Here is a 24158-nt window from a genome sequence, read left to right on the forward strand (position 1 = left end):
ACTAGATTGCCATGTCAGCGATTCACGTTAGCTAGGTCGTTAGGAATGACTAATTTGACAAATAGTCAAAAAGTTTAAGACTAAATTGGCACAATTGAAACGTTAAAAGACTTAGCATCGAATTGAGACAAAGTGCAATAGCTTTAAGAGTTTTTTTTTTGGTAATTTTCCCTTTGGATGAAACTTGCCAACCGTCCATATTTCCTGCCACAAGATCGTGACTCAAGGGGCATCCCGAAATGAATAATCTCGTCTACCAACCATTTTGACGGCAACTATGGTTCAAGTCCACACGCGAATCATGTTCTCTGCGTCGTGTACTGAATGAAACTGACATCCATGCTGTGTCTAAATGACGGATCAGCAGCTACACCGGTATGTGTTTCTGATTGCCAATTAATGCCGCCAAATGAGGACGTGTCGGCTTACCAAAATCCTTCCGAACTCGCGGACTTATAGGAAGCGAATCCGTCCTCAGGCCTACCATACAAATAATGAATAGGCAAAACCATCGACGGTGGCCATAAGGGTGTCCACGGTTTGGTTTGATTTTCGATTTCCCTTTTTAGTGTCATTAAGAAAAGGTTCAGTTAAAAAGGAGAAAGATTGTGTAAGCTGTAATATTAATAAAATAGATGATTTTTATTATCCAAACCGTAGCGAACCGAACCGATTATACATGAAATTTCGATTAGGTTCGGTTCGATTTTCTGGTTCGGTTTTGACACCACCAGTGGCCAGCGTGCCAGTATAGACTCTACTTGCGATCAAATACCTTCCTTTACAAGCTAGACCATTTGTGCCAGTGTAAACCCTACGAATTGCTCTATCGTGCTGTATTCGTTTTTTAACATCACTAGATCAGATTTACAGTCGGCAACATCACCACATTCTAATGATACTCCACCCCTAAAATGAAAAGTAAAATCCAACACTCAAGCACAGCAATTCAATCCAATGAACTTGCTGTCTTCCCAAATTTTCTTGGGCCCTTTCATATTACTAGCAAGAAATGGCACTATCTCGTGAAATCAGTTTTCTGTACAATAAAATATGTACAAATGTACTAAAAACTAAAAAGAACCACCATTTTCAGTACAGCTCCATCACTTGAGCAAAACCACTTCCCTCTAATTTACCAGTCAGTAAGGTGGCTCGGTGACGCAAGGGGGTTCTGTTTGTTGAAGACCGATCGCTTGACATTTGAGGTAAGTGCGCGCTTCTTTGCCGCCACCATTTCTTTATCTACAGCACGTCAGCCATAACCTAAATAATTACAAATTTACACATTCCTTCGTACTCGTCTCGTGTGCTGTGCGGACTATGAAAGATGGAATGACCCCTGGCCTTCTCTTATGGCGTATAAGATCTTCTCCTTCATCATCTCCTGCAAAATATTGATGTAACCGAACTTTAGTGACGTTCAAACTATTACAAAGAACCGGAAATAAAAAATTAGAAAGAATGTCACTTTAGAAGAGTAAGGCGGGAGCTTCAAATAGTTGGCGCAAGTCATCACACTGGGTAGCTCGGCATCTGCAGATTTGCTACAATGCTACAAAGGGCAACACAAACAAAAGAAACAATAAAATTGGGAGACTAATAGAAAGAAAATGAGGAGTCAAGGAAGTATGCGATGCTTTCTCCCAGACCTTCCGAACGATTGTCAGTTTCGGGTTGAGTGATGCTAAACCCCCTGAAGGAAGACGAGGTGCTCCCGTCACAAATTGCAGAAATGACCGCTGCTGCTCCCGGTCAAATTCTTGAATGGTTTCCAAAAGCTGAAAATCACACAATTAATTTACTTCCTTACAATTTATATAAACGTGTATTAGCAAGTGAAGGATCGACCACTTACATAGATGACAGGAGTACTGCTTGCAGTGTAACCATGATCAAACTTGATGTGCTCCAAGAGCTCACTGAACTGTTAATAAGGGAAAATGATGCGCCTTCAGTAAGCAAAAACCCTACCCCGTGAAGAAACAATCGTCTAAAGGTGAGACACATACCTCCCAAGAATTATTTTCTCCACATAATAAGTGCTCTAGTTCGTCCTCACTTAAAATCTGAAGATTCTTAATGGGGAAAACCTGAAAAGGAACAGACTAATACTTTTTACCCGGTAAGAAAGGCAAAATTGATGATGTTTAAAACCAGTTTACAGCATAAAAGGTACCCAGCGAATACATTTGAAAGATAACAGGAGCACATGAAAAGGCCACAACAAACTACACTATTAATATCCAAAGAAAAAAACATCACAGTAAGGCACACATACTGTATGCTCTACAATCTGGAAGCCTTGGAAATTGTAAGCTGCAGCCTATCCTAAATTACGTTGCTTCAAGGAGCATGTAAAGCAATTAAGTTTGCTCCATGACACTTGTATGACTGTAACATCACAGGCGTGCCAAAGACACCGTGAGGTACAAGGCAGCAGAAAAATTCTCCAACGTCAGCATAATAGCACCAGCTAATTCAATGAAAACTTCTTAACTCATAATATTGCATACTAAGACAACACATTCGATGTCGAATCATGGTTTAACCAGGAGAAGAGAGAAGGTTGAATAAAGAAAGAACAGCATCTATAACAACTTTAACACAATAATCGTCTTTCAGTAAATCCTCTCCAAAAATTCAAGTGCAATTCTCTCCAAAATTTTTCCTAATGTCGCTATCACTATCAACTAAATCCACTTTAGTCTTTTCACCATAGGCACACAATTTTCGACTACCTGATTAAATCCAGATTTGAAGGCCTCTACTTGTCTTGAAATTCCAGAATTTGTGGTAGCATCCACAACGAATGAGATGAAATCCTCTAGATTGGTCATATTTACCTGGAATAACATGAAGAGCGGCTCAAGTTTGTTACATTCAATGGAGAAAACAAAGGAAAAAGCATATGCTCATAGCAAGAGCTGTACCATCTCATGGTCAGGTCCAGATGAAAGAACATAATTCGGATAACCAGGAACAGTGAAATCCAGACAAAGATCCTCCATAGCGATATTCCTAAAGCACAAGTCATTTTTGAGGGTTGAGCCTTCTCCATGAACAGATTCCAGAAACTTCTTCCTGTCAACTAGAGCCTGGAACTCTAGCAGAGTCCTACCAAGCTCAGGATCAAATGAGGGGATATCATACAATGTAAGGTCCTTCAAGAAAAAAAAGCACAACACAACATAGTGTCAACAGATAATTGCCAGGAGATAATCATCAGATGAGAGAATCAACGGTAAGTCACCATGTAAATCTAGCTGTGTCCTACCTGTCCAATAATTAGTTTATAAAACGCTTTAGACAAATGCAGATCCAAGACCCTCCCATCTTGAAGAGCTTTTGCCACCAGCTTCCCGAGCAGAATGAACCTGTTAATAACTTCCGCAAACTCTACATTTTCAGACGCACATAAAGCAGGAGCCCAGGGGCGGGGAAAAAGTCCGAAAGGAGAGAGAATCATTTCTGAACCATGCGTTTCCATGACCTTGCTGGATGAAAACGAACCATGATCCTCTCTCCACATACCAAGGCCGGGCTTCTGAAACTCATGACTGATTAAGGTGTAAAACTCCAATGTGGGACCAAGACCAGTACCAACTTCATCATCAAATTCAACTTCAAGGGCTACTCTCTGACGGGCATACAAATCCATCATCTGGACAGCAGAGTCCATAATACGATCTCTATGTACTAAAAACTTCTTTCGCACCAAGCCACTCGCACTTCGCCTTCTATCAGTCAAAGCGCCCGCACTACCATGAGATGGGGGATCAGGTTGAATCTGGAGCTGACCAAAAGCAGATAAGTGAAAGTACTTCCGTCGTGCCTCAAAACTGAATAAAAAGGGGCATGACTCCATTAGTTGGTTACACCATGAAGGCATACCACCAGTCGAAACAGCTAAGGAATCCCGCATTTGTTGTTCTATTTTCTCCGTCAACTTGCTGCTCACAAACTCATTCTGTGGGACCAAGGGAGCCATTACCTTGAGATCATCTAAGTCGTCCATTCTTCCTTCTGCAAAAGCAGCCATTCTTTCAAAAGACATCAGTTGAAATGCTCGTCTGTTCATTGCTTCCATACTTTTTAACAAGACTAAGATGTCGTACACAGGACTGGGCTTCTCCAAGTCTGAAACAAGTTTACCAGCAAATAAGTAAGAGAAACACGGTATGCCTTGCATGTACACCCCTGTTTTATCCAATAGAGGCAAGTTTCTAGCTGAGAATGGGCATTCTTGAGAATATTCTGGTCTAAATTCAGTAGCCCTTCTATATTTTAGTGTATAGACCTGACTCCACAACTTTGCACTGGCAATCATCTCATTTCCCACTTTTATTTGTTGTTGAAGAACAGCTTGATAGAGGGAAAGCGTTCTATCGATCTGTTGCCCATCCAAGTAAAACAACAATTTTGGCAAAGGAATGTCATCTTCAAAGGATGTACTTTGAGATGACCCATTGATATCTGGCTCTGGAGTCTTGGATTGTGAGACCTAAGATACAAACAGAGCCATGTCATTGTAAATTAGACATGCCATGCAGCAGACGAAAGGATCTAAACCATCAAACTATGACAATCTGGACCTATGGGCAGCTTAGAATATCCCGAATGCAGCAGTAGTTCGTTTAAAAGACTGCAGCCAAACTAGATATAATATTAACAACAGGACACATTCACAATCTTCCCAAGTCAAAATAAACGATACTTCAGCATTGTTACATAACAAGACTATAATAACTGGAAATGAAAAACAAAAAAAAATTTACCGCACAATCCTGTTCATCAGAAGTTCCACCAGGATTTGACTGTTGTCCTACATCTGGTTGATCAGGTATAGACTTTGATAAGTTGGCTTCACCTTGTTGAAGGTCTTGTAAAGCAGTGGACATACCATGAAATTCCATATGCTCAGAACTTTCGCCACAAGTAAGATTTGCATTTATTGGCAACTTCATAGGTAAGTTTTCGTCTTCAACAAGTGCATTTTTCTCCACACTCTCACTTTTCTTGACCTTGGGATATAAAAACCCTTCAATGGCATTCAAAGGGGTGAAAGGATCAACTGTTAGAACATCCTGAGAATAATCACATAGGCACTCCTCCCCTTCTCCCCTCACAAAGTGAACTCTTAGACACGGATGCGATACGCAACGTCCATTGGGGACCAGAGCAAAAGAGTTTCTTTGCTTGGTTGAGTTGTTTATAATGACGGGAAAGTTTTCCAGTGAGGACAGTGCACTTTGCAGTTTCCGTAGCAAAACCACCATGGGCAAATCCCCATGAAGAGAATCCAAGGGAGTAAATACCAACCTTCCAAAAACTCTAAGTCGTTTCTCAATGACAAGCAAACGACCAACTTTGCCATCCAGTTCAACCTTATCACTTGTTGACAAGCCATTGGATAGGTAATTCACTAAAGATTTAACAACACCACTCTCAATAAATTCAAAAGTGGAAATGGGTTCACTACCGTTGAGCTTCACTGCTATTTGATGCAAAACAGAATGAAACTTCTCCTCGTGCTGTAAAGATGATTCATCAACGGTCTCATTCATCAGACCGTTTATTGAAGTAGCAAACGTTTTAAGCATTTGAAGGATATCAGTCAGAGCTTCCTCAGAATCACAAAGCTCTGGAGAGAAAAAGCTAGTTTTTATGTCCTTTGCCCTTTGATGAACGGTATCCTGAGCAAGCTTGCAAGTTCTTGTTTCCGAAGCTGAAGGAGAATGATCATTTTCAAAGGCGTAACATAAGCATCTCAGCACATCCTTGTTAGCTGGCTTTTGACTGGAATCAACTGACAGCTGATTGCCACCAAAGACTGGAAACAATCTATGCGAGCATTTTTCTGGTGTAATTAGCGCATCAATAGCGAAAAAGACACCTTCCTTGATGAAAGACTTCAAACACACATCACCAAGCTTTTGCAAGCTTGACTCGGCAATTTGAAGGGCTATATCTAACACGTGGTAATCCTTGCGTGTAAACACTCCCGCCAAAAAGCTGAATTACCATGACAATAATAAGCATTAACAAAAGAGGCACATTTTGTGTTTAAGTGAACTTGTTATGTTGATGGCATCATAAACAAGAGATCGGTTACCTGACTCTTCACTGTGCTTGTGCTTTGTACACATGTCAATTAGTGAGAAAAAAGCTAGCTTACCTTGAAAAATTGGAGTTTGTAAGCACTTCAGCAAGAATATCAGATGTGCTCAGAGATAACAAGTTGTTGATGATTATTAAGCAACCATAGCAAACGTGTATGTTTGCACCAGAATTAACCACCTGCAAGAAGAGTGAACATCGTCAAAGCACTAATAAAAGGAGTAGCAGTACCATTCTATTGATACAGATGACCAACCTGAATCAGCAATGGAAGTACGTCCATTCCAAACATCCGCAGAAACCCAGGGTTACTGCGTAAAAAAGCTACCTTTTCAGATACTTGCTGAATATCCTCGTTATTGGCCAGTGCAGGGAGGAGCTTATATAGCAACTTCAGAACTTCTTGTACCTGCAGGACAAAAAGAGCAGGCCCGGTCAGCAACTCTATAACTATATCTCTCTGAAAACCTCATGAAGAGCAGGGACAGTCAGCTACTCTCCATCAATAAATCACTCCCATGAGGAAGCGTTGATGGACATAACAGGTGATACCAGTCCACCAATAGTACCATCTTTATCCTACTTAAAAGTACAAAAACCCAATGTTCAAATGACCATCACCGTGGATCATTGGAACTGAAGCAATATCAGGAAAATACAATCAGCGGATGTGTAAAACTTTATATACTTAATGTAGGCACCTTTTAACCTTTAAGGAGAACCCTAAATAAACTACTTGAATATCAGCAATTAAATGCAGGTTATTTCAAGCCTTTTGAATATTTTTATAGTAACAATTCATTTATCAGGTAAAATTAGATCATTTTTATAGTAACAATTCATTTATCAGGTAAAATTAGATCATTTTTTATCAAACAATCCATTTAATTAACAGCAAATTCAACATAAGGTCAAAAACTGGTATACAAATGACGATTAGTCAAATTATTTCCATCAAAATTTTCAGCAAGTGAAAATAGAGATAAGACAGGCATGCTCAGAATATCCATAAAATGTAGGTTGTCTTTTGCAAATTAAAAAATGATTCTTCTATCCAGCATAGTGTTAAGAGCTACTCGTCGGACCCAAATTTCCCCTCTAAGTGACCCAGAGTAACTTGACCCATATTAGCCTTCTAAGTGACCAAGGGTGAAACACTTGGTGCAATCAGAAATTTGAATCTAAAGATTTCCTACATGATGCATAGCTTAGTTAAGAGAAGGCTTCTAGATGTGCTAACCAAAAGCAACCACAAATTGTTATGCATTCTGTAATACACCCCATCATGTAAAGTTGTCGAGTGTCACAATTGAAGTATGTTAAATGCGTAGATGTAGTGCAAGTCAGGCTCACAGCAAACTTTTCTCACAGAGAAATGTCACTAGCTTCACTCAAAGCCTTCAGGCACAATTCCCTTCATTTTATCTTTGCTAATACATCCACAGGACCACTGGAACACTAACATTAAGGTTCCAAATTTCACCCAGAAGTGGAGTCAAATAAATTCTATGCACATTTCTGCGCTCAGCTTGTGACTTAAACCGGGTTAAATCAGAAAGAGGCTGGTCAGATCAGCGCATATTATAACACAACCCCTGTAAATTCTATCAATCTCATCAGACAATTCACCAAGATGGGGTCATTTGAGTATCAATCTGGTAATTATAACAAAGGAACTGAATACAGTGTCAGACAACCTGAATACAGTGTCCATCAGCCAGACGAGGAGATGACACTCCATGGGGAACATCGTAAGTAGCCAATATATCCTTCAGAATGATGCATATTTTAAGCTCATACAGAGTTTTGAAACCAAGATACGAACCGGAAGAAAGTTTCACAAGCATCCCAATCATTCCCTGCAAAACAAATTGGAAATAAAAACCAGTGCAATATGCTGTTTAGAAATGTGAGATTATAAATATATAATATAACTACATACATTATAAACTGGGAGGGATAAAGTGGTTCCGCTATTTAAGTTGATAAGACGTAGGGTTTGGTTGATCAACCCATGCTTGCACAATTCATCCAACTTCTCCGGGTTCTGACTAACTCTCTCTGTTATTTTAGTTAAGCAGAATGCCACGCTTTCAACAAGCTGCATCATGATTTCATAACAAAGAAAGTGATTAAAATTTGAAAAGCCGACAATTGAATTGTGACTCAAGTATATAAAACCTGTCACAAACCTGTTGATCATCGTATTGAAGAAGGTTGCAGAGAATAGGAACAGCATCCATGAAAAGTGAAGGGCAATCAGACGGAAGTTTCCTACAGATATTCGCGACAATAGAGAGAGCAACTCGCTGGAAGGGACAAAACAACAAATGCCATTATATGTGCAAAGACTAAGGTATCGACAACAGAACCGATGCAGGTTATAAAAACAATATGAGAATCAACTTGCAGTAATAAGCACAGAAATAATAGTACCTGCACACTTGTTGAAAAGAAATCAATAAAATTAAGCACAGCCACAATAGCACCAGCCTCTAAACAGGCAAGTGGTTGGTCTCGAGATATTTTCTCCAAGGCTTGCAAACACTGTATCAAAAATTACACTGATCAAATTTCATCCCATAAGATCCCCTGGATCACAAACTAATAAAATGGAGCACTAAGAAATAATTTTTCACACGGAGAATTATAAAGTACTTAGGCAATTTACCTGTTCAGCAACATCCAAGTACTCAATTGCCATCAATCGCTGGCAAATAGCAGGAACTGCATCATGCCTAACTAGGAATGCCGATGATCGAGGAAATACATCGCAAAGATAAGTTATAGCCCTTGCAGCCAATAGCATTATGTCTGGATTGCTATCATGCCTTGCAAGCTTTACAAGAATTGGAGAGAATGCATCAGCCAGCATGCTGGAAAGTGAATCCTCTGTACAGAATGACAGAACTTCACATAGCTCTGTAAGCACAGCAAATTGCCCCGAAGGTCCAGTTTCTTCAGTCAAGCTAGATAAAATCTTCTTGAACTTGGAATGGTCACCGTATGACCGACTCCTATGGTATTCACGGAGACCCTCATACCGGGGGTCTACATCATCGGAATCACAAGACCCACATGTTGAATCTTTTTCTGGTTCGCCCTCGGATCGACTGGATGCTGAAGCAGTTGAGGCAGTATCCATGTCCGTTTCGTGGGATTCCAATCTTGAGCTAGTAGACTCTATTTGGTTCTCCATCGGTGAGCTTGAAGAACTCGGTCTAAAATCCAATGAACTGCACGCGCGCTTATCAGCAGGAAAATCCTCAACTACTTCAGTTCGCTTTTGGCCACGGTTCCCCATTAATGAATCCAGTATCCAGAGACAGCAGAGCTCCTGCTTCGTTAAAACTTACAATGAGATCAATGTAAACCATCCCCACAAAAAGAAACAAAAGTAGTAATCAAATCAATGCCCACTAAAACGGATATCTTGTTAAACAAATTCGTTATATTTTTACAAGAGTATGCAAAATTTGCCGCTCCTGTGAATCTTATAGACCAGACAGGCAGTGTTGAAACGCTCATCAAAATTAGAATTCTAACAAGTTAGAACCTCACAAAAAAAAATCACCCTTTGGAAACAATGCGAGGGGCGGATGAACTACTAGTGCCGAATCTCAAAGTGAGTGAAACAGAGCACGATTCCTCCTGTTCCAAGTTAACAGCACTACTGATGACAAGCCCTAGATATCCCATCAACGCGTGCCCATACTACCCTCTCTCGCACCACGAAGGCGAATCGTCATCTTATACAAGAGCTGTAATTTGCACCACACACCAACCCGAAATAGACAAGTAACCAAAAAGGGCGCAGAGAAGCAGAGGCTGTGGAAAACAACAATCAAACGCAGCCCCGTTCCCGACACCGCCGAGATTCATCAATACCTCTCAGGACCATCGACAGAGCAATCACCATCACCATCACCATCACCATCACCATCATCACCACCATCATCATCATCACCACTCAGGACATTCACGGGCAGATTCTACTTCACACATCCATCCCCAACACCAAAATCGGAAAAAAAAAAAAAAAAAAGGAAGGATCGAATTCCAGAGAGAACAAAGGGACGAGGGAAATCACAGCGATCTTTCGAGCGTTGTTACCTAAAATAGCCGATCGATCACCCCCGGTCTCTCCGACCAGAGAGAGATTATCGAAGGCCTCGATTTACGCGGACGAAAGAGGAAACGAAATCTGTCGGCGCTCGCGTTTCCGCGGTTGATCCTCCTCCGCCGTCGCCCGCCGCCGTCCTCCGCCGTCGTCTCCTCCCCCGACTTGGCTTCGGTCTGCTGATATCGTCGCGTGTCGTATTTGTAAGCAAGGACACTGTTTGTTTGGGAAGTTTTCAAAGGAGATGATATATACGGAGAGAGAGAGAGAGAGAGAGAGAGAGAGAGAGAGAGAGCGAGATCCCATGGTAATCTGCTTTGGCGAGAAAGTATTGTGTCCATCCGCGCCTACCGTAAAACCCATCTTTCAAGCCGTCAGATGTGATGACGCCGTGGGACCCCACGTGATAAGGGGGTGTTTTCTTAACCCAAGGGCCGCCGAGTGAGCTGATGAGATCCACCGACGCGGCCCGCCACGGGGGGGGCGATCGGTCGGGCATCTCGTCTTCCGCCGACGTCCGATCTGAACATTTTCGCGGGATGTTTGCGTTACTCGCCGGATCGAACGGCTTTATGATGAGGTGCATGTTGATCCCCGGTGCGCCGGATGGCGTGTGATGATTATCCACGGTTTGGATTTATATTTAGAATGTGTAAAGACATTTTAGGGGATGCTACTACGTTTGTTAACCCCTTTTTTTTATAAATTATAATTTTTTTTTCGATTACGTGGAGTATACTATCCTCATCCACATTTAATAATAGAACTGAGATTTCGTGAAATTAATTTTGTAAAAGTAAGGTTGAAATCCTTTTTGGTTATATCTTAGATGCGGTGGAGATGATAATTGGCAAAAGCTTTAACAAACCGAAGATACGACGGTAGAAGCTGTCGTAGCGAATTTATCGTTCATTACTAAAACTATGGATAAAATCATGATTCGAAGCAGGTGAGATACACCACTCAAATTTTTCCACCGTTTCCAAAAAATTAAAAACTTTAATTCCAGGTTAGATAAAATCTTTAAACATCAATTTTTTTAAAAAGAACCGTTTATTTACATGCTTACAGGGTGGGGACGCTGGTAACACAGGTGCAGGATTCGACTCCTTTGCAAGAGGCAGAGTTAAAGTCAGAGAAAAAGGAGAGTTAGAGATATGACAAACAAAAAAAGAAGAAGATATCTTCGAGAAAAAATTGGTTATTTTAGGAAATAAAACCGACACAATCGATTTTTCCATGACCTTCTTTACGCGTTCCTAGTAAATAATAAAGAGAATATCTATTAGGTGCACAGCTTTGTGAGTTTGGGTCAGGGTTCGACATTTGAGATTTTGTTTAGATTGCATTATACAAGCTTAATATGGATTTATATTATTGCATTCTTTAAATTTTCATAGTCTATCTATATGTATCTATAATATATATGTTAAATAGATAGAATCTTACCAAGATATATATATAGAGAGAGAGAGAGAGAGAGAGAGAGAGAGAGAGAGAGAGAGAGAGAGAGAGATCTGTCATGGATATGTATAGTATATATAAATCTTATCAAGTTGTAGTCTACCCATATATTTTATACAATATCCTTTTAGGATATTTTTTTTATATCACCGACAGATTTGTTTAGATATATTAAATTTCTGTTGGTGAACATTTGTTGCATGCCAACGAAAATGAAATTGAAATTAAAAAAAAAGGTCCTATGTATATCATGGGAGTGTGGGGAGGAAATGTGAAGATGAGAAAATATCAAGTACCGAAAATTCTGTTGACTTTCTTTTATATTTCTTTTTACATGTTTTCCTCTTGAATATTATAACTTTTAGAGTGCATGATAGATATGATTTGGGATATTGGATGCTAGTGTCAGAATAAGAGCACATGTCTTCCGTGGGAAGAGAAATAGTTGAAATAATTGAACTAATGAAGAATAAAGTAGTATGTAAAGATTTTCATCCATTTTTTTAAAAATATAATCTTAATTTTTCGCGTAATCAGAAAAGATGAAAGATTTAGGGAATACTTGACAATTGTTTTGAATTCAAATTGGGAAGGTAGGAGATCCATGACTATATCAATAAACATCTTAATCATAGTTGAGTCATGACTATGAAGATAATTTCACCTAAAATAATAGTAATAAGAATGAAAAATAAATATTGATATTTATCATTGTGTGCATATGTTATGTTGGTGCATATAAGTTACTTGAAAACAAATCGACACTTTTATTATTTTATCTGAGGTTATTCTTGAGATTTTTTTTATTTATTTATCAAAATTAGAACTGAAGACGCCAACATGCTTTTGATTACTAAATTAAAACGAATGTGGCAAAAAATGTTGATAGTGTTAGGCCCCGGAAAGCATATGCCACAATGGCCAGCTTACTTGTACTTACCACTAAAAGAGCGTGCACTCGCGCACACGCATGTGCCAAAAAGCGAAAATTTTCTTCATATCTTCTTATATGATAAGAAAATCTACATAAGGATTTCAACCTCAGACCTTTGTTTGAAAATTGACCAAATAGCAAAAGAAAAATCCTCACAATTGTCTTGTTATTACCTGTTTTCCCACTTTAGCCTTAAATATTTGTAAAATTCAACCATATGCGTTTGTTTCATGGAAAATGAATGATTTTGAAAATATATTCCTTAAAAATGATTGCTCGTATTGCTTACAAAAATGAACGAGCAAAAAAAAATTCATCATCTATGAAAATATTTTAGATATAAATTGTTATCGATAATGAAATATTTTTCATTGATTGATTATTTCAAGCGATACAAGTGATCATTTTTAGGAAAATATTTTCTAAATTATTTATTTTTTGTGAAACAAATGGAGTTATATTAAAAAAGAATCTAATTGTTCGCGAACTTTAAACATTTATAGTTCCAAACCCCCAACCGCAGCCAGTGCACAACCTTGGTCCGCTCATGCTAGAGCATCTCCTTGATAGCATGTTGCTTTTGTTAGGAAGAAAAACAGGGGTTTGGGACCAACCACATGGAAAGGCTTAAGATTTTTGAATGTAAGGCCAAACTTAAAAGGACCACAAGAGACCGTATACTTGGATTGATGTGCTTTCTACATTTGTGTGCCGGAGAATTGGTAATTGAAGGCCACAATAGAAAGTTAGCCTTGAGTCGACTTCATTAGGAGTTATGCCACTTGATTCAGATGTTGGCGGCCTCATTCTTTTGGTTGCCATTCTTATGTTTGGCAATTTATGGATGCTTAGGCAAAATTTCGAATTCCAACGATCTGCAACGACTTTTTGGAGTTGCAATAACCCCGATTGTTCCCTCGATTTCAATGAGGCTAGGGCTCGAACGAATAAGACCAATTTACGACGCCATTTTGAAGGGCTAAAGGTGAAGAGTACGTCCTTGTTTTGATCCATTGTGGACTATTCAATTAAGCAAATGGCCACGTTGGAGAAGGAAAATGAAAAATAAAGTCATCATTTTTCGCCATTTCAATCTGGATGGAATTAATAGAAAAGCTTGATTGCACGATAAGTTTTAGCATTTTATTGTACTTTTTAAAATTGTTAGCATTCAATTGCAGTTTTTTAATAAATTTTAGGATTTATGATGCACTTATCTCAAATGTGTTTTATTAGGACAAAAACACCATACAAAAACCCTACCTTTTCTCTTGTCCCCAAATACGTTTCTAATTGTCTCCTTACTTCTTTTTTTCAACGCCCCAAAAAACTTCTCCATCGCCACCTCCAATCTTTTTCGTTCCAATTTTTTAACCAAAATTCTTCTCCATCAAACAACCAAATGACTCATCGACATCGTCACTTCCATGTTCCGTCCTCCCTATCGTTATTATTTTTTCCTGAAAGGAGAGTTATAGCAACTTTTCTAGAACTTTCAAATAGTAACTAATAACAGTATGATGTTCATTTTATAATAGCAATAAAATAAAAACAAACATATAACATCAACATAATAATAATAATATGCTTGAAAACCAGAACCGAACCGAACCGAACCATTAAGGTCTACGCTTGAACTGAATCTAGCCTTGACCCGAGCCGATACTTACATAAAACACCACTTGTGCATACCCAAGCCATATGAGGCCAAAGCACCCTTTCTTTTTCTCGTGTTTTTTGAACGACCATGAAGGGAACTCGCGTTGCCCCGACTTGTTCCGATGGTCTCGCGGGATGCCAGGAGGGCCTCACACCTACCTTTTTACAAGTAAAGCTTTCTAGATGAAGTTGGTCAAAAGTTTTCTTTTTCGTTTTCGTGTCCTTTTTCGAATGAGCGCAATCAATACAAGTTGGCTCTACAGACTCTCATCAGAGATGACAACCTTTGCCACGTCCGAAAAGAAGAATGCATGTTCACTCTTTCGAGAATCATAGACAGGGCACGCATTTTGGACACGACCGTATACAAGACGGTGAACACGTTTGCATCACCATACCGTACACAGCATATGGTTTGGCTTGTTTACGATTTAAATGAGTGAACTTGTACACAAACGATACTTTCGGTACGTGGAGATTGATTTCTTCGCCTCAATCACAGCATACTTTTATGCAAACCATAAGTACATTTGCTAAACTTGTTGAAGCGGTTCAATAAATATTTCATGTTTAGCTTTTAGAGTTGTTAATTTGACGTGACACAATTACGACATGAAGTCATAGATTAGTACGAAATCAAAACTCAAATCATCGTGTCTCTTAACGACAACACTAATTTACTTGCCAGAGGAAGGCTTCTCTAACATGTTCAAACTGACGACTCAATCACATACAAAAATAATGCAATTGCACCATACGATCTGAATTGGATTATGGATTATACACTCAGACCTGAACATTGTCACGTAAACGTGAACCGTGTGCATACCAATTGGTCACAAGTTTCAACTCAGGAATACTAATACACAAGACGACTCCAACAAAACACGGAGAACTACCAAAGAAACTTCATTCTTGTCCTCATCGGGTGCCCACTCTAAATGACAATAAGATAAATACTTGCAGGGCTTACCTTTCTACATTATCAAGTGAATCTAAACCAGACATATATAAGGCCGAAAGCAAATATGATGCAGATGCTAAAATATACAGCCCAATGGAAAACGACTCCAAATGAACACGATTGACAGAGACCAGCCTAAAACGTCAGCAGCACATCTCATAAATATCTTGATGCCGAGATGAGTTGAACGCTAGGAACGAGAGCAATGATTTCTTCATCTCATGCAATGGGTTTGCAACAAGTGATTATTCTGCGCCATGCATCGGAAGCGCACTATGGTGAACCTGCAGAAAACACCCAAGGAACAAAATAGATCACAATGAGGAAGTGGAAAATACTCTTCGACGTACGAATAGTTTCTAAATTAATCACCAGTTATCTATCAAGAGCTACGAATAGAAGAGGCGGTAACAACAGCCAATATCACGATGGATTTTCATATAAAAAGGAAGTGGTTAGAAGCATGTGTCAAGAAAATTCACAGCTGGATAAGATTCCAGATGCCTTTCAGCTTGTGGACGTCAATTATGCAAATTAGTATTATATTTTCAAACACCAACATATCAAGTTGCAAATTTCAAATCTACCAAACATCATTTATAGAGTCAAAAAAATAGCAAAATAGTTTAGATAATAAAATTAGTACTTTAAAAATTGATGTTCTCTACTCACGAACGAGATCTAAGAATAGGGTCAGTCGATTGACCAACAGGAGGAAGGATCCATTTCTCCTCGAAACCATCTTTTAAAAATATATATATCTATCTGATTAATTATTCAAAAAGTAGATTCAAGGTTTATGGGCTACTTAAGAATAGAAAGGAATAAAAGCGTGAAGTTTCCTTATAGAGTATGAGTAATTTATATCAAAATGGACTGGTCGTATTTCCTTGTTCTATGGATATAAATTATCATAATACGCAATAATAATTGATTTTATTGTATCTTATGTTTGGGTGGTCTTTGTTCATCTAATTTGCCTACGAAGTTCCATTTTATGAAAACCTCTATTCTAACCTAATTGAAGACTACTATGATAATTAGCTATTCCACTCTAGCCTCCATTATACAACTACCCTAACATAGATCATACTCTTACAAGTCTTTCAAATTCTCTCTGTACTATGCCATGCCAATGCCATATCTTTCTGTGTACCACTTTGGCTCCTTAATCAGCAATAACAACTAGCAAGTATGTCCAACAACTCAAAGTATACCCATGTGGTGAGCACGCTGAAGAGTCTGATGAAGTTATATGTGGTATGTGGTGACGTGGAGAGGCAAGAATAGTATGTATATAGTAGATTCTAGTCCAATGATTACACTGACAAAATAGGATGACATGTTCTACCTACAGGCCCATGGTAGAACTCAAGCTCCAACAAACTTCCATCAGAGAAAGATCAGTTTGGATTATGTGCTTGATGTTCTTTTGTAATAGATACAACCTAGAATAGTCGCTAAGCAATTCAGTTTCTCCTCGACAAATACTGATTGAAGGACCAGAGATGGCCCTATGTAATCATGCTTTTAAGTGGCAAAGCAAACATACAAACAGAACATTATCCATGACGGACCAAGTACAACTATTCGGGATTGTCAATGTCCTTTTACAAAAATAAAGTCCATTAGCAACTTTAACAAGCACAAAACCATTATGCCCCTCATAAAGCTGATGTGACCTGGAGGAATTAAGCATGTATTAAGGAACTAAGATTAACAAGGTTATGCAAAACAGTAAAGTGATTGAAACTGAATGTAAAATGATCTATTCCATAACTTTCCCTCAGTTGATTTAGCTTTTTCTTCACAAGTGATCTACAGCAACACAAAACTTGAAAGGTTTTGACGAAGATTTTTAAGGCCCTACTCAGAGTGAAACAAGGCCCAATGCCTAGGTAGAAAGAAAAAGGGAAAAAAGGGCAACAGACAATAGATTTCTCAAAAGGGCTTCTAGGAACTATCAGATCATAGGGAGTGATAAGGAACCGGTTAATTAGGACCTAATAAGTCATGTTGATTATCGAAAAGCTTCAGCAGATTATTCGTTCATATTCGTTTCGATGCTTCTTTAATGAGACCCTTTCATTTTGTGAATCCATGTATGCTTGAAATTCAAAACATCGCCACCCAGTAAGTATATGCTGCTAAGTATGGCAAAGGAGGGGCAAAATCTGATTGAGTTAGGGAGACACAAACCACATATAATCAGCGTATCATGCGGAAAATTGGCCAGCACTTGCAACAAGCTTGCCTAACCCAGAGCAAAGCACCACATATTGATCATTGGAGCTCTGATGACTAAATTACTCCCTATTCCTAGGAAACCAAATTCTATTCAATAAAAAGAGGTCCTACCAAACAAGCGTCGGCTCAATTATTTGCTTCAAGGTGTGGCGTCTCAACACATGATAATTAATGTATATGAAGGACCAAAGATAATACAATATAACATCTTCTGAGAAAAAGTGTGGCAAAATATAACATTTGAGAGAGCCAGGAGGAATGAGATTAGAGTTACTTGAGAATGGGAATAGTTGGTGCCGTGAGAGAAAGAACCTTGGTGAGCAATCTTCCAAATTCATCAATGCAAATAAGAAACAAGATGACTTAATTAAAATCACAAATCACAAAGCAACCACAGATCCAAGAAAAATTGAGTTATGAAAACATTCATCACATGACAATAAACGAGACACCATACGCAGATTGACAAGACGCGCAAAAATTCACCTGGGCATTAGGAGCTGACTGAACTGCGGCGCCATCTCTTTTAGCAGATGTTTCCCCACCTCTAGCTGGCCCCTTGGTATCCCCCTACCCAAAACCAATAATTCACCAGCTCAAGCATTAGAAACGTGCTACAGTAGCCACACCAAAGGACTGGGGACAGCATGCCAGGTCATATCGAGAATAATGCAAGTTCTAGAAGAAGGCAAACGAAGAGTCGGGAATAGCCTGACATTTACCTCCATCTGCAAATAGAGCAGAATCCCATCCAGTGACAAGGGGCAAAAACAAGAGAGAGAGAGAGAGAGAGAGAGAGAAAAGAGAGAGAGAGTCAGTCATTGAGAAGTCAAAGCACTCATGTATCAGCATAATAATTTATAACCACTGGATGAAAAGAAGGCAATTATCAACAAATGAATTACAAGATCCATAATCATCCTGTCATCATGATTACTCCACTAACCTAAATCTCCTTCTTCCCTCAGTAAAGGCACTTCTTTTTTTTTTTTTCACAGCGAGAGAAAATCAATCATAGACATCGAGACAGGAACGAAACACCAACCTCCCTGTATCTGGCCAGGTAAATCTTAAGCGGATCGAGGTAATCCTCAAACCCTAAGGTCGCCATGGCCCAGAGCAAGTCGTCGCCGTTAATCGTCTTCCTCTTCTCTCTCTGGCACTTGTCGCTCGCCCTGCCCATCCAATAACGGAAAATCACACGCGCGCACGCACACGCAGAGATGGAGAAAATCACCGAAATCGGAAATCGCATTTCCGCCGGGGAAAAAACAGGAGTTTCCCTTCCCCCCCCCCCCCCCCCACACACACACACACACAAAAGCAACTGACTCGCTGGTGACGAAGCTGATGAACTCGGAGACGCACTCCTGCACGGTCTCCTTGGCGTCCTTGGCGATCTTGCCGTTGGCGGGGAGGGCCTTCTTCATGATGCGGCTGATGTTGGCGATGGGGAGGTACCTGTCCTGCTCGCGGACGCCGAAGCCGCCGCCGCCGCGGGGGCTGTGGTCGCCGCTCTCGTGGCTGCCGCCGCCGCCGGGACTCGCCGGAGCCTCCGCCATAATCGCGCCGCCCGGGACGATCGAGGGGCAGGACGCGAGCGAGCTGAAAAGGAAACGGCGAGCGCCGTGAGAAGGGGCTCCATCGCCGCCGTCGCCGCCGTCGCCGCCGCCGCCGCCGCCGGGGGGATCGGAAACCCTAGCTCGTCGGGAGCGATCGCGACAGCCCGAGGGGGATACGGGGAAGAGGAGCGACGGCGACGGCGACGGCGGCGATTGGAAATTGAGGGAAGTGATGGCGGGGGTGGGGAAAGGAGCGGAGAAATACCTGTGGGGAAGTTGTAATTGGCGCGCGCGATGGGGGAGGGGGGAGAGATCGGATGGTGCAGGGAGGATCGGACGCTGGATAGGAGAGGAGGGAGGAGGACGATGGAGATGAGACTGCGGGTTCGTCCAGCACCGTTGATTCGTTTTTGAGCTCCTGTTATTTCTTATCCCCCCCCCCCTCCCTGTTTTTTATTTGACCACCTCGTCCCGGTGGATGCACACCGAATTTCCCAATGTGCCCTCCCCCCCGGGGCCATGACCCGGTTTGATCGAGTTTAGAGATAATGACACAAATTGTCCATGATTTTTTGCCCGATATATAATGCGGTCCCTGAACTTTAGCTCAATATACAATATGGTTCCTAAATTTTTGATACATGTTCAACTTAGTCCCCGAACTATATGAAAATGTTCAATATTGTCCTTCCATCAATTCAAGTTTAGGGCATTTTCATATAGTTTGGAGACTAAGTTGAACATGTACCAAAAGTCTATTGACCAGATTGAAGAAATTAAAAGTTCAGGGACCACATTACACATTAAGCTCAAGTTCATGGACCAAATTGAGCAAATTGAAAATTCATGGACCACTTGTATATTTAGCCGATGATCATGGATCATTTGTGTCATTATCCCTTAGGTTTACTATCGGTTCAAGAAAGTAATTAACACGCTCGTAAGTGAATATCGACATACGAAAGGATTCGATCACATCATTAAGTTCAAACACACATATCGCTCATCCGGTGGGGAATGTGTAAATTTTTTATTACATTTGGCGGCGGACCTAATGATAATCTCTGAGATAAATGAGCACTAAATTGATTTCAACAGGAGGGTCGGGAGCCTCTAAAGTTAGAAGGTTAGTAAGTATATAATTTATCCCCTCTTAATATTAGAGGGCACGTCATGAAGTAAGAAGAAAAGGGTCCATATTAAACCACATTAATATCCAGCCAAACTTCACTGAAAATGCCCACATATACCGAAATGTGGGTCTACAAGGAGGTTGGATGAACATAAGGAGCCCAAATACGCATCTGTTCGTACATGAGACAGCATTGCGGGCTGAAGTTACACCTGGCTGCAAGGGAGCTGCAACATATTGAATACGTGTGCCCCGTTGTCGGAGCGAACCGGGGGCCTGCCTTGGATCCCAAAGCAAGGGAAACCGAAATCTTCGACTAGGGCCGCCCTACCTTTCCTCGTGTTTACACCTGAACGGCTAACATAACTGCATTTCTTATTTTTTCTTTCTTCACCCCAAGAAATACCCCCGAATTTTACATTCCGGGCGACGTAGTTCTAGGGGTCCATCTGTTAGGGAGCTGTAACATATCGTCAAAGCGAACTGGGAGGATGCAATCCATATTTTCTGGGCAGTGTCTTGCTGCAACAGAGTTCTGGAGTTCCATAGTCTGTCCCACCAGAGCTTGAGAGCCGTCTTTCACAGCGGACCGCAGAAACTGGATCGAAGCGAACGCCGCCGGTTAGAGTTGGCATCCAAGACAGGAATCCGGCCGGCGGATCGTCTTCCCGGCGGGCGTTTGGACCCTCTGGCCGAATCGAAGTAAGCACGTTTTATGGCTGGTTTGAGAAAAGAGGGAAACTACAAGAGCTGCAATTAGAAGAAATCACGTGTGGAAACCACCAAGAGAAGGATGTAGTGCCATTGACCCACAAACTGGAGGATGATTGCGGGAAACTTCTAGGAGCATTCGAGGTGGTGAAGATGGAGCATATATTTGGAGAAGCGTATGGATGCGCGGACTACCTTCCCATATTGGGCAATATACTATTTCAAATTCAATGCATCTATATCTCCTCCTCACAAGTGGACAACTTTAAGGGCAAAAGCCACAAAAAAATCCTAAACTATGCATACCGTAACACATTTATCCTGAACTTTATTTTATGATGCCAAAAGTTTCAAATTTGTACTTATGTGATCCATTTACTCTCTGTCAAAGTTTTGTCAATGAAAATCGTTAAAAATCTACCTACATAGATGCTGAAAAGCAAACGGTGTTGACATAGTGCCCACTTGGCTTAAATGAAATAAAAACGATGTTGTTTTGGTTGAAAAATCATTTAATGAAATCTTGACAAAAGGTAAATATGGTACATAGGTACACGTTTTGAGTTTTTTAGGTCACAAGAAAAAATTTAGAACCACCCGCCTGGGTGGCGCTGCTGGAGCGCGCACTCTTCCTCTCGCAAAAGGTTGAGTGTTTGAATCCCGGGCGCCGCAGGGTGACTTAACCGGTGGCACGTGTGTGGTGGCTAGCACGTGTCGCCCCCAGGGTTTACTCCCCGGCTGTCGGCCGTGCGGGGGTTCCCTGGGTTATCAAAAAAAAAAATTTAGAATAAATATGTCACAATAGATATAGTTTGAGATTTTTTATGGTTTTTTCCCTAACTTCAAAATGAAACTAAACAACTTAATTTAAAGAATTTCAATTCAAAGCTGAAAATTCACATACGAATATCATAAGTTTCTTATCAAATGTACAATTATTGATAGTATTTGCAATGGAAAAATTTGAGCAATACAATTGACAATATCCATGTTTCATTGCATAGACCTCTCTGTCGAATGAATTAAGGAACTTTTCTCTTCTTAATCTAGTTGGTCAGCATTACCAAACAAGGTTAATTTTAATTTAGGACTTAGTGCGTTTTTTCCATTTTTGGCTAATCACAAGGGACTAAAACAATCAGTCAACTAATTTCTATTTCTTACCGTGTCACCAAAACGCATAAAACAAAGATCTTGCAATAGCGTATTCATAAAACCAAAGTTCGAGTTAGGGGTGTGCAACAAGAATCACCCGAACCTGGAATTGCCTAGACCGGCCAGTTCTGGGCTGCTCCCAGGGGCCGGACTAGCCGGTTTTGAGTGGTTTCCAGGAGTGCTAGTCCGGTTTCCGATTCCATAAAATTGGAACCAATGACGGGCGGTCTAGTTTCTGGTTCCAGGGTGAGAACTTGATCGCTCGAACCGGACCGATTTCCATCTTCGTGACATGAATGCGCTTTGGCTTCCTATATAAGAAGGCTAGGCAATTCCCATCCAAGAAAGAAAGGTTGTCTCTGTCCTCTCTCTCTCCCTCTCGCTTTCTGTGTGTCACAACTCGCAAAGACTTTTGATCATTGATTCAGTTCTTCTCAATCATGGATCTTCTTACTTCAATTCGAGGGCGATCATCACTTCATTTCCTCAGGTTTGCTTGCTTCTTCTCTTAATGACCCTCTCTCTGTGCGGTTTCTAGCGAAGTAGTGGGGAAGTTTCTGTTAGGGTTTTATCTTCTTCCGACGATGACTATCTCCTGCCATTGGAGGGTTTTCTAGAAGGTGGGTGTCCGCCAGTGACTACGATGGCTGTGGGGCCGGCGTTTGGTAGTTGTTTGTTGGGATTGTTAGGTTTCTTGATAATGAAGAAATCGGATTTTTTCTGCCCGAAAGGATTGGGGATTTGTTACCTTGATTTGAGTGGCTATTATTGGGATGGCGAGTTTGGCGAGTTTGCAAACAACCTTGCATGACCTCGACATATACAGGTTATGCATGGTTAAAAGAGTTAATAGGCGAAGATGCTAATCCCATAAGGTGCTATAATATGTTTAGAATGTATAAGGTTGTATTTAATAATTTAACGCATGACTTAGTTACACGATATGGTCTTCAAGGATCTTGGAATACTGATGTTGCAGAAATGGTTGATATGTTTCTTCATATTTTGGGACATGGTATAGGTAATAGGTTAGCACAAAAGCGCTTTCAGCGCTCTAGGGAAACCATAAGTAGGCACTTTAGCTTAGTTTTAGATAAAGTATGTGATATGGGAAAAGATTTGATCCAACCAACGGATCGACAATATAGGGAAGTTCCAGAGAAGATCAAGAAAGACCGATAATTTTATCCATATTTTAAGGATTGCATTGGAGCTATGGATGATACACATATCCTAGCAGTGGTACCTACGTACGATCAAATTCGATTTATTGGTCAAAAAGGAACGACGACTCAAAATGTGTTAGCCATATGTAATTTTAATATGGAATTTGTCTATGTTTGGGCTGGTTGGGAGGGACAAGCTCATGACACCCGTATCTTTTATGAAGCCGTTGGAAGACGTGATGCACATTTTCCCCGTCCTCCTCGAGGTTCGTTATTTAATGGTTCTGTAAATACATGTATCTATGTGGCATATATTGATGGAATTTATAATATATTTGTGTAGGTAAATATTACTTAGTAGATGTCGGATATCCAAATTCCATGGGTTATTTAGGGCCATATAAAGAAGTCAGATATCATTTGCCAGAGTTTCGAGATGGTCCTTCACCAACGGGATATCGAGAAGTGTTTAATCGCGCCCATTCATCGCTACGCTCAGCAATTGAGCGAGCTTTTGGCGTATTAAAACAAAAGTGGGGGATTCTAAGTCATATGCCAAGTTATCTGTACAAAAAGCAAGTGCAAATTGTCGTAGCGACAATGGCTTTGCACAATTATATACGAAGAAATTTCGTGATTGATACGGATTTTGAACAAGCAGAATTGGATCCCGATTATGGATATTCAGTTGACCATGATGATGCGAATGAGGGGGTGAGTGCTTCAAATAATAATGCATCTCCTGACATGGCACGTTTGCGTGATAGGATAGCCATGAGTTTACAAAGTTGTTAAGGAGGTTTGTAATATTAAGCGGACTGAAAACTACTAGAGAGTTCAACATGTTCAGCTTCGGGGTTGTGTATTTTGTAATACGGAATACATGTTTATTATGTATTCCAGTGGTTAGTCTTGTAATGAAAT

The 24158-nt window shown here is 40.4% G+C and overlaps 2 protein-coding genes across 4 annotated transcripts; both read right to left on the reverse strand.

Moving 5' to 3' along the window:
- Positions 1–1293: 1293 nt before the first annotated feature.
- LOC115672258 (E3 ubiquitin-protein ligase UPL4) lies at positions 1294–10422 on the reverse strand. The gene is made up of 17 exons (XM_030594028.2): positions 10234–10422; positions 8792–9457; positions 8557–8667; positions 8313–8429; positions 8063–8221; positions 7818–7979; positions 6377–6529; positions 6179–6300; positions 4779–6015; positions 3278–4504; positions 2934–3164; positions 2742–2846; positions 2013–2093; positions 1859–1927; positions 1653–1781; positions 1472–1555; positions 1294–1387 (listed from the first exon to the last, which is right to left on the reverse strand). Exons 2-17 carry the CDS (start codon positions 9422–9424, stop codon positions 1322–1324), a joined length of 4686 nt encoding a protein of 1561 aa, XP_030449888.1. The 5' UTR covers positions 9425–9457; positions 10234–10422; the 3' UTR covers positions 1294–1321.
- A 4606-nt stretch (positions 10423–15028) lies between these two features.
- Positions 15029–19484, reverse strand: LOC115672334 (nuclear transcription factor Y subunit B-1-like). 3 transcript variants are annotated; one of them, XM_056316581.1, is made up of 6 exons: positions 19336–19484; positions 18841–19113; positions 18548–18683; positions 17995–18078; positions 17783–17833; positions 15029–15545 (listed from the first exon to the last, which is right to left on the reverse strand). In XM_056316581.1, exons 2-6 carry the CDS (start codon positions 19068–19070, stop codon positions 15507–15509), a joined length of 540 nt encoding a protein of 179 aa, XP_056172556.1. In that variant the 5' UTR covers positions 19071–19113; positions 19336–19484; the 3' UTR covers positions 15029–15506. The 3 variants fall into 3 exon arrangements, with proteins under 3 accessions (XP_056172556.1, XP_056172555.1, XP_056172557.1); XM_056316580.1 differs by lacking the exon at positions 19336–19484 and having other exon boundaries at positions 18841–19238; XM_056316582.1 differs by lacking the exons at positions 17783–17833; positions 19336–19484 and having other exon boundaries at positions 18841–19242.
- Between the last annotated feature and the right edge of the window lie 4674 nt (positions 19485–24158).

This window comes from Syzygium oleosum, unplaced genomic scaffold, assembly GCF_021117445.2.
Source record: "Syzygium oleosum isolate NSW1041296 unplaced genomic scaffold, Sole_v2.1 Sole_v2.12, whole genome shotgun sequence".
In the NCBI taxonomy this organism is placed as follows: Eukaryota; Viridiplantae; Streptophyta; class Magnoliopsida; order Myrtales; family Myrtaceae; genus Syzygium; species Syzygium oleosum.

What these genes read in the sequence shown, in the direction of transcription:
- LOC115672258 (XM_030594028.2), bottom strand. Translation starts at nt 9,424, where the DNA reads ATGGGGAACCGTGGCCAAAAGCGAACTGAAGTAGTTGAGGATTTTCCT. An exon ending in TCAAATCTGGATTTAATCAG is followed by an intron (nt 2,094 to 2,741) that starts GTAGTCGAAAAT and finishes GTTCCTTTTCAG; the next exon opens with GTTTTCCCCATTAAGAATCT. An exon ending in GAGAAAATAATTCTTGGGAG is followed by an intron (nt 1,928 to 2,012) that starts GTATGTGTCTCA and finishes CCTTATTAACAG; the next exon opens with TTCAGTGAGCTCTTGGAGCA.
- LOC115672334 (XM_056316581.1), bottom strand. Translation starts at nt 19,070, where the DNA reads ATGGCGGAGGCTCCGGCGAGTCCCGGCGGCGGCGGCAGCCACGAGAGC. An exon ending in ATCAGCTTCGTCACCAGCGA is followed by an intron (nt 18,684 to 18,840) that starts GTCAGTTGCTTT and finishes TTGGATGGGCAG; the next exon opens with GGCGAGCGACAAGTGCCAGA. An exon ending in CCAACTATTCCCATTCTCAA is followed by an intron (nt 15,546 to 17,782) that starts GTAACTCTAATC and finishes TGTTTTCTGCAG; the next exon opens with GTTCACCATAGTGCGCTTCC.